This window comes from Schistocerca nitens, chromosome 9 (genome assembly GCF_023898315.1).
Source record: "Schistocerca nitens isolate TAMUIC-IGC-003100 chromosome 9, iqSchNite1.1, whole genome shotgun sequence".
Taxonomy (NCBI): Eukaryota; Metazoa; Arthropoda; class Insecta; order Orthoptera; family Acrididae; genus Schistocerca; species Schistocerca nitens.
The window spans coordinates 58798133-58816815 of NC_064622.1; the positions used below are offsets into that span (position 1 = coordinate 58798133).

General features: G+C 45.5%; 1 protein-coding gene and 1 non-coding gene across 2 annotated transcripts in view; one reads left to right on the plus strand and one right to left on the minus strand.

Moving 5' to 3' along the window:
- The window catches only part of LOC126203283 (fatty acyl-CoA reductase wat-like), a 203838-nt gene that overhangs the window by 90164 nt on the left and 94991 nt on the right, over positions 1-18683 (plus strand). Inside the window, exon 2 of the mRNA XM_049937541.1 lies at positions 6921-7223. Coding sequence (XP_049793498.1) covers positions 6936-7223 — 288 coding nt within the window. The 5' untranslated portion in view covers positions 6921-6935. The remainder of the gene's footprint in view (positions 1-6920; positions 7224-18683) is intronic.
- On the minus strand, positions 8822-8898 carry Trnas-uga (transfer RNA serine (anticodon UGA)). Its single transcript has one exon. It is a non-coding gene; the product is annotated as a tRNA-Ser (tRNA).

Sequence of the window (18683 nt, forward strand, 5' to 3'; positions counted from 1 at the left end):
GATGAAACATGGGTTCATCACTTCGAACCTGAAACAAAACGGCAATCAATGGAGTGGCGCCACACCCACTCCCCTACCAAGAAAAAGTTTAAAGCCATACCCTCAGCCGGTAAAGTCATGGTTACAGTCTTCTGGGACGCTGAAGGGGTTATTCTGTTCGATGTCCTTCCCCATGGTCAAACGATCAACTCTGAAGTGTATTGTGCTACTCTTCAGAAATTGAAGAAACGACTTCAGTGTGTTCGTAGGCACAAAAATCTGAACGAACTTCTCCTTCTTCATGACAACGCAAGACCTCACACAAGTCTTCGCACCTGAGAGGAGCTCACAAAACTTCAGTGGACTGTTCTTCGCCCGCATCTCGTGGTCGTGCGGTAGCGTTCTTGCTTCCCACGCCCGGGTTCCCGGGTTCGATTCCCGGCGGGGTCAGAGATTTTCTCTGCCTCGTGATGGCTGGGTGTTGTGTGCTGTCCTTAGGTTAGTTAGGTTTAATTAGTTCTAAGTTCTAGGGGACTGATGACCATAGGTGTTAAGTCCCATAGTGCTCAGAGCCATTTGAACCATTTTTTGACTGTTCTTCCTCATGCACCCTACAGCCCCGATCTCGCACCGTCGGATTTCCATATGTTTTGCCCAATGAAGGACGCAATCCGTGGGAGGCACTACGCGGATGATGAAGAAGTTATTGATGCAGTACGACGTTGGCTCCGACATCGACCAGTGGAATGGTACCTTGCAGGTATACAGGCCCTCATTTCAAGGTGGCGTAAGGCCGTAGCATTGAATGGAGATTACGTTGAAAAATAGTGTTGTGTAGCTAAAAGGTTGGGGAATAACCTGGTGTATTTCAATGCTGAATAAAACAACCCCTGTTTCAGAAAAAAAATGTGTTGCATTACTTATTGAACTGCCCTCGTAGTTCTAAGTTCTAGGGGACTGATGACCTCAGAAGTTAGGTTCCATAGTGCTCAGAGCCATTTGAACCATTTGAACCATCAAAATTGACGTCGTCTTTCCTGGTGCACAGACTTTTATTTTTATGGCAATGTAGGAGAGATACACAAATTCCGACGAAGAGCGGCGCGTTTTGCCACGTGATCGTCCAGTCTGCGCGAAAACGTTGCGAAGATCTTCGATAAACTACAATCGCAGAAGCTACAAGAGTTTCACAACATGGAGAGGTTTCCTGTTCAAATTTCAAGACAGAACGTTCTGAGAAGAGTCTGACAAGATATAATCTCCTCCCACATACATATCGCAAAATGACCACAACGAGGAATACGGAGGTCTGCCGACAGTAATGTTTCCCACGTGTCATGGGTGAATAGAAGAGAGAAGGAGGAATCAGTCAATGGCACTAGACACTGTCTGATTACTTGCGGAATATAGATGTAGATGTAGATATAGAAGTGTAGGAAATACAGACCACCTGATCTACACTGGTCGAATTCTCATCTCACAGTGTATGCTCAGAATAGGACCGATGCCGTTGGAAATGCCACCTGCATAGACAAGAAAGCTATAGAGGTAGGTTCCATCTCATTCTCATCACCAGACTCACGGTTAGTCTATAGCTTGAGGAATTCTATGAGTATCGGACCTCAGACGTCGTAAAAGATGGTGAGCATCGCTTTGCCTGCTGATGGCACAGGTTTGAATTTTTTAGTGGGAGATAACGACGTATACTTTCATTGCTTACAAGCACCGCTACGTTCTACCAAAGAGGCATATGGAAATTTCAGCCGGATTGGTTGTTACAGTATCTCATACCTTTTCATTTGAACACTACTTATACATCAGTTTCTTAGATTGTAAACGGCTTTGTACAATATTTACGTTATTACGGCGTTTGGTGTCAAATTGTATTTCAAAATTATGTAGTTATTTAACGTACATCTTTTTCAATTGTAGATGAGTTCATAAAACATTATTTTTTGTTTTGTTGCTTGTTGTTTAAGAACGTCGAGTAATTGTTTTGACCGTTGTTGATAATGCCTATTGCTGCATTCTTCTACATTTAATCCTGTTACAACTTGCTCGTAGATAGTATGTACACAATACTAGATAATGGCCTTGGAGTCCGAAACCGGTCGTGTTTTCTAAAATAAAACGAAAAGTGGGACTGGTCCTGGCGTTTTATTCAAAATCAGTCCCACCGTTTCGGAACATGATCAACATTTTCCATATCCTTGATAAGAAATTAGCTGTCAATGATTCTGTTATTTTGATCCAGATATAGGTGAACCACCACATATTTCCTGTTGTTGATGTCAACGTATGTGGCCATTGTTACATTAAGATTCGAGGCATGATGACATAGCATAGTAGGTCCGAAACTGTTCAGTACTGAGGAAATTGGATAATTCTTCTTTTTTTTATTTCGACCGTCTCAGTTGCTTTGAAACACAATTTTTGCTGCATGATTGCCAGTTTCGAGCTGACGCTCCCATTCTCAAACCACACACGTTGTCATTAACCGTAACTAGTCATACAATATGATGGCGAGGGGCACGAATAGCCTCTGTACAGAAAGTTAAACTGTGAGCAAGAAGTACTCTCATTGATATTACTCTATGTGCCTGCTGTTCCATCCGACTCACACACGCTGTTACGACACGTAACAAGCACTCGGCTGCGCTGGAGGGGTGCAACAATTGTTGTTGACATTGTAGCCGACAATAGTCCCACTAGGGTCCAATAACTGGGCGGATACATGGTGACAATTATTGAACTACATGAAAAAGAAAAGTAAATTAGTTACAAACTACGTCGTGCTCACACTTTAATCAACATGTAAATGTCACTACAGATACTCGGATTTAGGTTATGACACGTTTGATATGCCTGCCATCATTGGCGATGATGTGGCGCAGACGAATAGCGAAATTCTTCATGACCCGCTGAAGTGTCGGAACATCGATGCTGTCTACGACCTCCTGAATGGCTTTTTTCGTCTCAACTGTGGGTTTGTGGTTAGTGCTGTATACCTTCTCTTTAACATAGCCCCACAAAAAGGAGTCGCATGTATTCAGATCCGGAGCACATGGCGGCCAATCTAGGCTTATGACAATCGCATCTGGGTACCCCAGAGCCGGAATGCGGTACCAAAAGTACTCCTCCAGGACATCAAACACTGTCTTGCTTTGATAGGGTCGAGCTCCGTCTTGCATGAATAACATCTTGTCGAAATCAGGGTCACTTTGGATAATGTGCATGAAATCATTTTCTAAAACCTTCACGTGCCGTTTGGTAGTCACCGTGCCATCAAGGAATATCGCACAGATTATTCCGTGATGATATTGTACACCACAGAGTCACCCATTGAGGTTGAAGAAATGCGGATTCTTAGTCCCCCTTATGTGCCAATTTTGGTTATTGACGAGCCCATCCAAATGAAAGTGGGCTTCATCGTTAAACCAAACCATACAGCGCGTACTAATCCTGGTCATGCCCCGCGGCCAACCGTGTAGTTTGAACGTCCTAACCCAAACCTTTCACAAGCTAGACCGATTCCATTTCATATAGTTCCGTAATTGTCACCCTGTAAATTGGTTACAGCTAACCAACTTCAGTCCTGTTTGGCTGCGTCAGTCAGGTGCAACTACACACACAATTTAATATCACTGAGAGTAGTTTTTGCCCACAGTTAAATTGTCTATGCAGAAGCTATTCGTGCGTATTGGTACTCTAATGTATGACAAGCTAGGTTAATAACTACCCGCCAGGGTAGCCGAGAGTGCTAATGCGCTGCGTCCTGGACTCGGGTAGGCGCGCCGGTCCCGGATCCAATCTGCCCGGCAGATTAACGACGATGGCCGGTGTGCTGGCCAGCCTGTATGCGGTTTTTAGGCGGTTTTCCACATCCCGCTAGGTGAATACCGGGCTGGTCCTTACGTTCCGCCTCAGTCCCACGCATCGCAGACATTTGAAACACGTCCACACTATTTCACGATTTACACTAGACGCAGACAGTTGGGGTACACTGATTCCATCCTGGGGGGGGGGGAGGGGGCGGGTACGGGGTGGTGGCAGGAAGGGCATCCGGCCATCCCTAACACTAACCTTGCCAAATCCGTTGGAACCACGCCGACCCTGCGATCGCTGCGGGACTATGGCATGAGTGAAAGAAAGAAGGAAAGAAAGCAGCTAGGTTGATAACAAGGTGTCTGGCTTGAGAGTATCAGCCCGAAACCAGCAAGCAATGCAGCAGACTTTTATGTCAGTGTAACTGCGATGGTCGAAATACACTCCTGGAAATTGAAATAAGAACACCGTGAATTCATTGTCCCAGGAAGGGGAAACTTTATTGACACATTCCTGGGGTCAGATACATCACATGATCACACTGACAGAACCACAGGCACATAGACACAGGCAACAGAGCATGCACAATGTCGGCACTAGTACAGTGTATATCCACCTTTCGCAGCAATGCAGGCTGCTATTCTCCCATGGAGACGATCGTAGAGATGCTGGATGTAGTCCTGTGGAACGGCTTGCCATGCCATTTCCACCTGGCGCCTCAGTTGGACCAGCGTTCGTGCAGGACGTGCAGACCGCGTGAGACGACGCTTCATCCAGTCCCAAACATGCTCAATGGGGGACAGATCCGGAGATCTTGCTGGCCAGGGTAGTTGACTTACACCTTCTAGAGCACGTTGGGTGGCACGGGATACATGCGGACGTACATTGTCCTGTTGGAACAGCAAGTTCCCTTGCCGGTCTAGGAATGGTAGAACGATGGGTTCGATGACGGTTTGGATGTACCGTGCACTATTCAGTGTCCCCTCGACGATCACCAGTGGTGTACGGCCAGTGTAGGAGATCGCTCCCCACACCATGATGCCGGGTGTTGGCCCTGTGTGCCTCGGTCGTATGCAGTCCAGATTGTGGCGCTCACCTGCACGGCGCCAAACACGCATACGACCATCATTGGCACCAAGGCAGAAGCGACTCTCATCGCTGAAGACGACACGTCTCCATTCGTCCCTCCATTCACGCCTGGCGCGACACCACTGGAGGCGGGCTGCACGATGTTGGGGCGTGAGCGGAAGACGGCCTAACGGTGTGCGGGACCGTAGCCCAGCTTCATGGAGACGGTTGCGAATGGTCCTCGCCGATACCCCAGGAGCAACAGTGTCCCTAATTTGCTGGGAAGTGGCGGTGCGGTCCCCTACGGCACTGCGTAGGATCCTACGGTCTTGGCGTGCATCCGTGCGTCGCTGCGGTCCGGTCCCAGGTCGACGGGCACGTGCACCTTCCGCCGACCACTGGCGACAACATCGTTGTACTGTGGAGACCTCACGCCCCACGTGTTGAGCAATTCGGCGGTACGTCCACCCGGCCTCCCGCATGCCCACTATACGCCCTCGCTCAAAGTCCGTCAACTGCACATACGGTTCACGTCCACGCTGTCGCGGCATGCTACCAGTGTTAAAGACTGCGATGGAGCTCCGTATGCCACGGCAAACTGGCTGACACTGACGGCGGCGGTGCACAAATGCTGCGCAGCTAGCGCCATTCGACGGCCAACACCGCGGTTCCTGGTGTGTCCGCTGTGCCGTGCGTGTGATCATTGCTTGTACAGCCCTCTCGCAGTGTCCGGAGCAAGTATGGTGGGTCTGACACACCGGTGTCAATGTGTTCTTTTTTCCATTTCCAGGAGTGTAAAAAAAAAAAAAAACATTTCTTCTGCACATGATGATATGATTGCAACTCAACAACAATGAGAGTAAAACATATCCATATAAAACAGCTTCAGCGAAACCGTAACGTCTAGGTATCGCTGGTTGATTACTGTGGACTCGAGTCAGTATGCGATTTGCAGGGGGGGGATGGGGGGGATTTCACCCCCTCTGCATCAGACCATCCCCTCTTCTGGTTTTAGTTTATGCATCCCAAACTGCGATGTTTATTTCCCACGCACTGGAGTAAAACTTTACATATAATTTAAATTTGTGGAGCCGAACACTGAAAGTTTACTATTGATACTATTAATATGTTTGCTTATTAATTTTGAAAAAGTGTTATGTAGTAGGTAAGCATTTCAAAACATTTAAAACTAAATGACAAGACGACGCACGCCACATTTCCGTAGCATGCCACAATGTTGCAAGACGTCGCCCCAGGGTAAACGAGGCTTTAGAGCCAGGTCTGTATTCTATGGTGGATGTGATGTGTTGCGTACGAAACTAAAACCTGCAATCAGATCCAAACGTCGTGGAAAACTGAAGAGGTGTCATCCTGCAGTAAGATAACGCTCACCCACATTCTGCCAAACGGACAGCCGACGCAATAAAGGAGTTCAGGTTCGAGGTACTGGAACATCCACCATACAGTCCAGACCTGGCTCCAAGCGATTTTCCCATGTTTCGACCGTTAACGGAAGCACTACAGGGAAGAAGATTTGAAAGTGATGAAGACGTCATTGCTGCGGTGCAAAATTGGTTACAGATGCAACCGATAAACGTATTATCTGATGAAATAAAAAAACTCGTAAAACGTTGGGAAAACTGCATTGACGTCCAGGGAGGTCACGTAGAAAAATAACGCATGTTTCAGTTTTCTATCATCAGAATAAATAAAGCTTTTCACAAATGTGCCTTTACTTTTTTAATTCCCCTCGTATACCTGTATGTAGATGATTTTGTAAATAAGCTTTACCTATAACGTACTTCTAAAGATGGCTTTTCTGATAGTGCATACGCGTGAATAGTGAGTTTCGGCATTAAAATCTATTTATAAATAACTATTTAACCATGGGTAACGCCACGGTCGACGCTAGTAACATATATAATTATACTAACCCTCTAAGACATCCCCCCCCCCCACTGGTAAAACCACAAATCGCACACTGACTCGAGTACAAGGAAAGCAGATGAGAGGATGAACAAATGACGCGACTGTGTGTGTGCCGGCAGGCCCCAGCAAGCGCCATGTACGTCTCGGCGGAGGAAGGCCAGACGCAGCCGGAGTTGCAGTCGGAGCCGCAGCCTCAGGAGCAGGCGCAGCCGCCGGCAGAGGCCCGCGGCTGCGAGTCGCCGGTGGCAGAGTTCTTCGGCGGCGCCTCGGTGCTGGTGACGGGCGGCACCGGCTTCCTGGGCAAGGTGCTCGTCGAGAAGCTGCTGCGCACCTGCCCGCGCTTGCGCAATGTCTACCTGCTCGTCCGCACCAAGAAGGGCCGCGCGCCGCAACAGCGCCTCGACCAGCTCTTCAACCAGCAGGTAGGCCGCCGCCAAGTTTAAAACTGCGACTCGGTCATTTATCTTATTCCACAACCGTACCAAGCGAATTAGTCATGCTAATTGCCAGTAAACTACATTACTGGCCGTTAAAATTGCTACACCAAGAAGAAATGCAGATGATAAACGGGTATTCATTACACAAATATATTATACTAGAGCTGACATGACATTACATTTGCACGCAATTTCGGTGCATAGATCCTGAGAAATCGGTACCCAGAACAACCACCTCTGGCCGTAATAACGCCCTCGATACGCCTGGGCATTGAGTCAAACAGAGCTCGGATGGCGTGTGCAGGTACAGCTGCCCATGCAGCTTCAACACGATACCACAGTTCATCAATAGGAGTGACTGGCATATTGTGACGAGCCATTTGCTCGGCCACCATTGACCAGACGTTTTCAGTCGGTGAGGGATCTGGAGAATGTGCTGGCCAGGGCAGCAGTAGAACATTTTCTGTGTCCTGAAAGGCCCGTACAGGACCTGCAACATGCGGTCGTGCATTATCCTGCTGAAATGTAAGATTTGCAGGAATCGAATGAAAGGTAGAACCACGAGTCGTAACACATCTGAAATGTAACGTCCACGTTCATAGTGCCGTCAATTCGAACAAGAGGTGACCGAGACTTGTAACCAATGGCACCCCATACCACCACGCCGGGTGATACGCCAGTAAGATGAGGAATACACACTTCCAATGTACGTTCAGCAGGATGTCGCCAAACACGGATGCGACCATCATGTTGCTGTAAACAGAACTTGGATTCATCCGAAAAAATGACGTTTTGTCATTTGGGCACCCAGGTTCGTCGTTGAGTATACCATCGCACGCGCTCCTGTCTGTGATGCAGCGTGAAGGGTAACCGCAGCCATGGTCTCCGAGGTGATAGTCCCTGCTGCTGCAAACGTCGACGAACTGTTCGTGCAGGTGGTTGTTGTCTTGCAAACGTCCCCATCTGTTGACTCAGGGATCGAGATGTGGCTGCACGATGCGTTACAGCCATGCGGATAAGATGCCTGTCATCTCGACTACTAGTGATACGAGGCCGTTGGGATCCAGCACGGCGTTCCGCACTGCCCTCCTGAACCCACCGATTCCATATTCTGCTAACAGTCATTGGATCTCGACGTGAGCAGCAATGTCGCGATACGATAAACCGCTATCGCGATAGGCTACAATCCGACATTTATCAAAGTCGGAAACGTGATAGTACGCATTTCTCCTCCTTACACGAGGCATCACAAAAACGTTTCACCAGGCAACGCCGATCAACTGCTGTTTGTGTATGAGAAATCGGTTGGAAACTTTCATCGTGTCAGCACGTTGTAGGTGTTGTCACCGGCGCCAACCTTGTGTGAATGCTCTGTAAAGCTAATCATTTGCATATCGCAGAATTTCTTCTTCCTGTCGGTTAAATTTCGCGTCTGTAGCAAGTCATTTTCGTGGTGTAGCAATTTTAATGGCCAGTAGTGTAGTATATTACACAAATGATTTCGCATTTACGTTTGACAGTATTGCTTTATATAACCAAAGATACACAACCTGACGATATGAAACTTCCTGACAGATTAAAACTGCGTGCCGGACCGAGACTCGAACTCGGGACCTTTGCCTTTCATGGGCAAGTGCTCTACCAACTGAGCTACCCAAGCTCGACTCACGCCTTGTCCTCACAGCTTTCCTTCTGCCAGTACCTCGTCTCCTACCTTCCAAACTTTACAGAAGCTCTCCTGCGAACCTTGCAGGACTAGCACTCCTGAAAGAAAGGATATTGCGGAGACATGGCTTAGCCACAGCCTGGGGGATGTTTCCAGAATGAGAATGGCAGAAGTAAAGCTGAGAGGAGGGGGTGTGAGTCGTGCTTGGGTAGCTCAGTTGGTAGAGCACTTGCCCGGAAAGGCATAGGTCCCGAATTCGAGTCTCGGTCAGGCACACAGTTTTAATCTGCCAGGAAGTTTCATATCAGCGCACACTCCGCTGCAGAGTGAAAATCTCATTCTGAAACCTGACGTTAATTTGTGTTTTACTAAGGTTCAGTGATTTTTTAAACATTTATATATTGAAATTCTAGACTGTAGAGTAAAACCTGTTGACAGTTATATTATTCATAAGTTTTCTGTGGCTGTGGTTCTCCACCAAAGAAGCATTATTGACCCGAGATGGTGTTCGTGTACGGCCAAGCAAGTGGAAACGGTCGAGAGGCAGCACGGCTACACCGAAACCACACCACATAAAATCTACATCTACATCTACATGGTTACTCTGCAATTCACACTTACGTGTCTGGCAGAGGGTTCATCGAACCATTTTCATACTGCTTCTCTACCATTCCACTCTCGAATGGCGCATGGGAAAAAGGAACTCATGAATCTTTCCGTTCGAGCTCTGATTTCTCTTCTTTTGTTATGATGATCATTTCTCCCTACGTAGGTGGATGTCAACAAAATATTTTTCGTGTTCGGAAGAGAAAGTTGGTGATTGAAACAAAGGCAGTTTTCTTTGCGGCGAGATCTAGTTACGAAATTTCAGTGACTGCCACCCCCACTCGCGTATCATATCAGTGACACTCTCATCCCTATTGCGCGATAACACGAAACGAGCTGTCCTTCTTTGCAGTTTTTCGATGTCCTCCATCAATCCTGCCTGCTAAGGATCCCACACCGCGCAGTAATATTCCAGCAGAACACGGACAAGTGTAATGCAGGCTGGCTCTTTAATGGGTTTGTCACATCTTCTTAGTGTCCTGCCAACAAACCGCAGTCTTTGTTTCGCCTTCCCCACAATATTATCTATGTGGTATTTCCAGTTGAAATTGCTCGTAGTTGTAATTCCTAGGTATTTGGTCGAATTGACAGCCCTTAGATTTGTGCGATTTATCGTGTACCCAAAATTAATCGTATTTCTTTTAGTACCCATGTGGATGACCTCGCACTTTTATTTGTTTAGTGCCAATTGCCACTTTTCGCACCATACAGAAATTCTCTCTAGATCATTTTTTAATTGGCATTGATCGTCTGATGATTTTACTAGACGGTAAATTACAGCGTCATCTGCAAACAATATAAGGGGGCTGCTCAGGTTATCACCTAGATCATTTATGTGAATCAGGAACAGCAGAGGGCCTATGACACTACTTTCCGGAACACCTGATATCACTTCTGTTCTACTCGATGATTTACCGTCTATCACTACGAACTGTGATCTCACTAAGAGGAAATCACGAAGCCAGTCACACAACTGAAGCGATACTCCATATGCACGCAATTTTATTAATAGTCCCTTGTGAACGGTATCAAAAGCCTTCTGGAATCGATCTAGGATCCCTTGTCGACAGCACTCATTACTACATGGGAATAAAGAGCTAGCTGTGTTGCACGAGAACAACATTTTCTGAATCCGTGTTGGTTATGTATTAATAAGTCATTTTCTTCAAGGTGATTCATAATGTTCGAGTACAGTATATGCTCCAAAATCCTATTGCAAATTGAGGTCAGTGATATGGGTCTGTAATTGAATGGGTTACTCCTATTTCCTTTCTTGAATATTGATGTGACCTGTGCTACTTTCCAGTCTTTAGGAACAGACCTTTCGTCAAGTGAGTGGTTGTATATGATTGCTAAGAAAGGCGCTATTGTGTCTGCATACTCTGAAAGGAACCTGGTTGGTATACCATCTTGACCGGAAGACTTGCCTTTCTTAAGTGATTTGTTTCGCAACACTTAAGATATCTACTTTTATGTCACTCATGCTAGCAGCTGTTCTGGTTTCGATTTCTGGAATATTTACTTCGCCTTCTTTCGTAAAGTAATTACGGAAAACTGTATTTAGAAACTCCGCTTTAGTGGCACCATCATCGGTAACATTTCCATCGCTGTCGCGCAGTGACGGTATTGACTATTGACAGTTTTTTGCCACTGTTGTACTTTACATACAACCAGAATCATTTGGGTTTTCTACCATATTTTGAGACAATGTTTCATTGTGGAGACTAGTAAAAGCATCTCGCATTGACGTCCGCACTAAATTTTGAGCTTCCGTGAAACTTAGCCAGTCTTGGGGATTCTTCGTTCTTCTGAATTTGGCATGCTTTTTTCGTTGCTTCTGCAACAGTGTTCTGTCGCGTATTGTGTACTATGGTGGATCAGTCTCGTCTCTTACTAACTTATGCGGTATCGATCTATCTATTGCTGTCGATACTGTATCTTTGAATTTGAGCCATACTTGGTCTACACTTACATAATTAGCTTGGAAGGAATGGAGACTCTCTCTTCGGAAGGCATTAAGCGAATTTTTATCTGCTGTTTTAAATAGATATATTTTGCGTTTAATTTTAGTGGTTTTGGTTGATATGGTTTTGAGCCTCTCTACAATGACGTTGTGTTCAATAATCCCTGTATCTGTAATGACGCTCTCTATTAAATCAGGATTATTTGTGGCTAAGATGTCAAGTGTGTTTTTGCAAACATTTACAATTTGTGTGGGCTCATGAACTAACTGTTCAAAGTAATTCTCAGAGAAAGCATTTAGTATAATTTCGGAAGATGTTTTCTGTCTACCACCGGCTTTGAACATGTATTTTCGCCAACAAATCGAGGGTAGATTGAAGTCTCCACCAATTATAACTGTATGGGCGGGCTACTTATTTGTAATGAGATTCAAGTTTTCTTTGAACCGTTCAGCTATTGTATCATCTGAGTCGGGGGGTCTGTAGAAGGAGCCAATTATTATTTCGGTATGGCTGTCGAGTATAACCTTTACCCACAGTATTTCGCAAAACTATCTATTTCAACTTCACTACAAGGTAAACTACTACCAACAGACACAAACACACCACCACCTACTTCATTTAATCTATCCTTTCGGAACACGGTTTGTGCCTCTGTACAGGGTGAAAAGTATTTAAACCGACAAATTCTGGGAGGTTGTAGGGGACATCAAAACAAATATTTTTCCCTAATGTCATTTTTTCCTTTGAGGTGTATTTAAACTGGTAGAGAAAGATTTCTCTGGTGGCAAATTAATTAAACCAACAAACACTTTTCCATTTTTCTTTATGACCAAGATACAATACATTAACACAACCCAATTTCAGTTACTGCAGATTTTCAAAAATGCCTCCATTGACATGTAAACAAAGGTTACACCGTCGGATCATGTTCTGTCTGACACGGGCAAAAACCCCAGTAGTATCCTGAATTGTTCCTGTTGCTGCTACTATCCGGGCATCCAGATCCTCTTCTGATGCGACAGGAGTTGCGTATCTCTCCCCACACAAAAAAGTCCAGAGGGGATATCTGGTGATCGAGCAGGCCATGGTACAGGACCACCTCTGCCGATCCTCGTTTCTGGGAACCGTCGGTCCAGGAATCGACGCACACGACGACTGAGATGTGCCGGCGCCCCGCCATGTTCGAACAACATGCGTCGTCTTGAAGGGAGCGGGACGTCTTCCAGCAATTCTGGCAATGCTCTGGCGAGAAAATTGTAATAGTGCCTGCCATTTAATGGCCTAGGTAGCAGATACGGCCCAATTAAACAGTCCCCAACAACACCGACCCACACATTAACGAAGAACTGCATTTGATTAGCGCTAGAAACTGTGGCAAGTGGGTTATCCTCACTCCAAACATGCGAATTGTGCATGTTGAAGACTCCATCACGCCCGAACGTTGCTTCATCGGTAAACAACACAAAGGATGAAAATGTAGGATGCATTTCACACTATTCCAGGTACCACTGCGAAAACTGTGCTCTGGGTAGATAATCAACTGGTTCCAGGTTGTGGACACGCTGTAAGTGAAATGGACGTAACAATTGCTCTCAAAGGACTGTTCTTACATTCGTCTGATTCTTCCCCATGTTACGTGAAACTGCACGAGTGCTGATTGAAGGGTCCCGTTCTACATGCTGCAAGACAGCTTCCTCAAATTGCAGCGTTCTTACCGTGCGACGGCGTCCTTGTCCAGGTAATCTGCTAAAAGACCCGGTCTCACACAACCGTTGGTACACAGCAGCATAGCTCGTATGGTGTGGGATACGGCAATTAGGATATTGTTGTTGATAAACCCGCTGTGCAGCTCCAGAGACAATGCACTACTACACTGGTGGACAGCAGTTGCCTAAAACTGAAGAGTGTAATACGCCCTCTAACAACTGAAGAGCGTAATACGGCCTCCACCGGTTTAAATAATCCTCATAGGAAAAAATTACATTAGGTAAAAGTATTTGTTTTGATGTCCCCTACAACCTCCCAGAGTTTGTCGGTTTAAATACTTTTCACCCTGTATAAAATTTCGTCAGGATATCTGGCCCTTTCTGGGCTTTTGTGTTATCATGGCTGCTTTCAAACAGATGAACGTGCAGAGAGCCGAGGGACTGTGCGTACAGCAGATATGGAGCTTGTACAAGCGTTCGTCTCAATATCCTATAGAACCTGGTCCTCAAAATCTAGTGTACGCACAGTCCCTCGCCTCTCTGCACTTTCGTCTGTCTGATAAAACCCATGATCACACAAACGCTTAAAAAGGGCTTGAAATATTGTGTGATGTGGTTGTTTGTTTTGGTACAGCCGTGCTGCCTCCTCGACCTTTTCCATCTGCTTGGCCGCACACAAACACCATCTCGGCTTGTTCCCGTCATGAATACCGGACCATTCTGCTGCTTACAGTCCGCTGCGTCAATCAAAACAGCCTGCAACACATAAGGAAGGCACGGCAAGTGGTCAGAGAAACTATCCTTCGTCAGTGCCATCTACCCTGTGTAATGGTACTTGAATTACGTAACCATTACGGAAGCTCACCTGAACCTCTCGATACCAGTAATATTCTACTGTGTTTCTGCAAAGTAGTTGACATATTTCTGAGACAACATTCAGATTTGATTTCATTTGTGATACATCGATATGTTTATATTGCAATGATATTATTCTTATGTGTATTCTTTCTTTTGTCACTATGATCTTTGACGTACTTGTAACTCTGATTTTTGGGCGCGTAAGCCATAGTCAGTTGTTAACTTGTTAGAGAGTCGGACGTGGAGAAAGTGTTGGACGTCATGTTGGAAAGACACATATCGTAGTCCGCTTATAAAATGTGAACTTTTAACAGTGACTGTGAGGAAGATGTTTTCAAGTATGTTTTGTATTGTGAAGTGATGTTTTGTGTTTACGTGACATTGCAATTAAAAGGAAGTGTAACTTATATCGGAGTGCTGATTGCTTTTTTTACATCACCATTGTCCAACAAAAGTGTAATCTTGAAGGATCGTTTGTGAAGCGTATCTACATAACTTTTGAATATAGCAGAATAAAACCTAGGCCTTTTTGCATCCGAGCTTGGAATCATAACCACCTAGATTTTCAACGATTGAGCCATGATTTTACGACGAGACCAGCGTGGGGAAACACAAAAAGATGAGTGCCTAGTTTTTTCATTATTACATGAAATGACTATTAACTGTGCTCTAATGACACCTGCCACATAATATGACTGTTGTTGCCCGAAAATACAGTATTTAGCAGCGTGAGCTACACCACAATCGTTATTAAATGCTGACCTTTGTTGTAGTAGGGTTGTTAGACCTGGCAACAATGGATTTGCTGACATGTTATTTTCCTCCATTTCCAGCCAGTAATCCCCCCTGCACTTTGTCGGTCTTATTAATCTTCGCCCTGTATCTATGGAGTAAGTATTCAGATGTGCAGAACAAGAATTCTGTCATAACTTTTCATCTTTCCAAAAGTTATTTTTAACGTTTCTTTCGACGACAGCTCCTTTTCGAGTTATTCACGTCCTTCTTATCCCTGCAGCCATCTCTCTGCCTTATTATGGATTCATTTTAAGGAATGCGGAGCTGCTGACGCTCGGCGGATTTACAGAGTGACTCGACGTGCGCACAGTGACTCGGAAGAACAGCTCCGCCATACGCGTCACCCCTGCGTGTTCCACCCACTCGAGCTCCTCCCACTACAAGCACCGAGTGTCACGCTCGGCCCCAGCGGACAGCAAACATTGCCCAGTAGCTCGTGCTAGGTGTCTGTGTGAATACCAGCAGCAATGTCCACACTCATGTTCCTCAAGGTTGTTCCGTGAGAATACATAATGGAACCCAGTGAGGGAGGCATTTGATTGGCACTGTAACGCCGGAAATGCATATCCTATTTCCATCTCTTGTACTACAAATTTTTTCCTTATTTTGTTACCTGAAGATATGACATTTTTGTCTCTTTGTATACTGTAATTGTTTTACTATCTGTACGAGGGCAGTTCAATATGTAATGCAACACATTTTTTTTCTGAAACAGGGGTTGTTTTATTCAGCATTGAAATACACCAGGTTATTCCCCAATCTTTTAGCTACACAACACTATTTTTCAACGTGATCTCCATTCAATGCTACGGCCTTACGCCACCTTGAAATGAGGGCCTGTATGCCTGCACGGTACCATTCCACTGGTCGATGTCGGAGCCAACGTCGTACTGCATCAATAACTTCTTCATCATCCGCGTAGTGCCTCCCACGGATTGCGTCCTTCATTGGGCCAAACATATGGAAATCCGACGGTGCGAGACCGGGGCTGTAGGGTGCATGAGGAAGAACAGTCCACTGAAGTTTTGTGAGCTCCTCTCGGGTGCGAAGACTTGTGTGAGGTCTTGCGTTGTCATGAAGAAGGAGAAGTTCGTTCAGATTTTTGTGCCTACGAACACGCTGAAGTCGTTTCTTCAATTTCTGAAGAGTAGCACAATACACTTCAGAGTTGATCGTTTGACCGTGGGGAAGGACATCGAACAGAATAACCCCTTCAGCGTCCCAGAAGACTGTAACCGTGACTTTACCGGCTGAGGGAATGGCTTTAAACTTTTTCTTGGTAGCGGAGTGGGTGTGGCGCCACTCCATTGATTGCTGTTTTGTTTCAGGTTCGAAGTGATGAACCCATGTTTCATCGCCTGTAACAATCTTTGACAAGAAATTGTCACCCTCAGCCACATGACGAGCAAGCAATTCCGCACAGATGTTTCTCCTTTGCTCTTTATGGTGTTCGGTTAGACAACGAGGGACCCAGCGGGAAAAAAAACTTTGAATATCCCAACTGGTGAATAATTGTGACAGCACTACCAACAGAGATGTCAAGTTGAGCACTGAGTTGTTTGATGGTGATCCGTCGATCATATCGAACGAATGTGTTCGCACGCTCCGCCATTGCAGGAGTCACAGCTGTGCACGGCCGGCCCGCACGCGGGAGATCAGACAGTCTTGCTTGACCTTGCGGCGATGATGACACACGCTTTGCCCAACGACTCACCGTGCTTTTGTCCACTGCCAGATCACCGTAGACATTCTGCAAGCGCCTATGAATATCTGAGATGCCCTGGTTTTCCGCCAAAAGAAACTCGATCACTGCCCGTTGTTTGCAACGCACATCCGTTACAGACGCCATTTTAACAGCTCCGTACAGCGCTGCCACCTGTCGGAAGTCAATGAAACTATACGAGACGAAGCGGGAATGTTTGAAAATATTCCACAAGAAATTTCCGGTTTTTTCAACCAAAATTGGCCGAGAAAAAAAATGTGTTGCATTACTTATTGAACTGCCCTCGTATATTTATGCATTTATGTCGATGTATAAATGGTTCGTTGGTAAATATTATTTGTATTTTTACGCTGGGTCTTGCCTAGGGAAAACTATGCTATCGAACGATTACATCGATAGGTCGTGTGAAGAATCAAAGTGTTTAGGATCTTTGGTAGTGTTAGCTCTGACGCGCGGAGCGCGGGCAGAGGGGAGTCTGGCTGGAGGAGGGCAGTGGAGCAGGGGTGTTGTGTGACGCTCCCGCGAGTTGCCGCGCTTTCGGGGTTTGGCAGCATGTAATTGCGCTCGACTTGCTATGATAGTTTCTGACACGGTGTCGCGGACGGGAAGCATTAGCTGGCGCACATCAAGAGCCCGTTTCGCCTGGTGACCGTGTCGAGAAGAAGGCGCGCCAACATCCAGCTTCTGCAACAGCGACGGCCGACAATGAGTGACTGTCGCCACCTCCTCGATCGACGGCTTCAAACCTTCAATCAACCAACAAGGAAGACTGGAAGCACGTAAAGTTGTAGAACTGTATGGCAGACTTCAGCTTTTAAAATTGTTGCATCACAAAAATACAGCAACTAGGCATGAACCTTTGTTGCTCATTTTCCCAGTTGCATTACCAAGCAAGGTCCCTTCCTTTTCCGAAATGAACCCGAGTGTCGTTGAAATTCAGACGCCAGCATTAAAGTAATATCATTCCATCTCACTGCTTTAATTTCAAAATTCAGTTAAGGTATTCATAGCTGGCTACAATATTTAGATTACACAAGCACAAATTAAGAGTGCGAGTTTTGTTACCTGTGACTGCAGCTCAGCTTGGTACGTACTAAATGTTACTATTGTTAATTGTCCAGAATCATTTAATTAGAGTTCAAAGTTAAATCTCTTATTGCTAAATTGCGTAGACTCAAGTAGCTTTTGAAATGATTGTTGAGGTAGCCCAAGACTAATCTTATTTTACTGAATTTCGTAGTGCATCAGAAAGAAATCTCACTATTAATTTCAGTCATTAAATTAACTTTCAATTTTCCGGTTTTATTAATTCTTTTGCAAAATTAAGTCAGAGTGTAGCGAAATTTATTACTTCTGACAAACTTTCAGTTTTCACACAACACGTGTCAACCTTCAGTTGCCACGCTTTTAGTGCTAATTATATGTGCAATAACCTTTTTTTTCAGTTATTATAGTAGTTGTCCATAGGACTGGCGACCGTAATTTTCCCAAAATCTCAAATATCTAATTAACTTCATTCAACGTTAGAAAAATGGAGAATGAAGTCATTAATAAATACACTACTGGACATTAAAATTGCTACGCCACGAAGATGACGTGCTAGAGACGCGAAATTTAACCGACAGGAAGAAGATGCTGTGATATGCAAATGGTTAGCTTTTCAGAGCATTCACAAAAGGTTGGCGCCGGTGGCGACACCTACAACATGCTGACATGAGTAAAGTTTCCAATCGATGTCTCATACACAAACAGCAGTTGACCGGCGTTGCCTGGTGAAAGGTTGTTGTGATGCCTCGTGTAAGGAGGAGAAATGCGTACCATCTCGTTTCCGACTTTGATGAAGGTCGGATTGTAGCCCATCGCGATTGCGGTTTATCGTATCGCGACATTGCTGCTCGCGTTGGTCGAGATCCAATGACTGCTAACAGAATATGGAAACGGTGGGTTCAGGAGGGTAATACGGAACGCCGTGCTGGATCCCAACGGCCTCGTATCACTAGCAGTCGAGATGACAGGCATCTTATCCGCATGGCTGTAACGGATCGTGCAGCCACGTCTTGATCCCTGAGTCAACAGATGGGGACGTTCGCAAGACAACAACCATCTGCACCAACAGTTTAACGACGT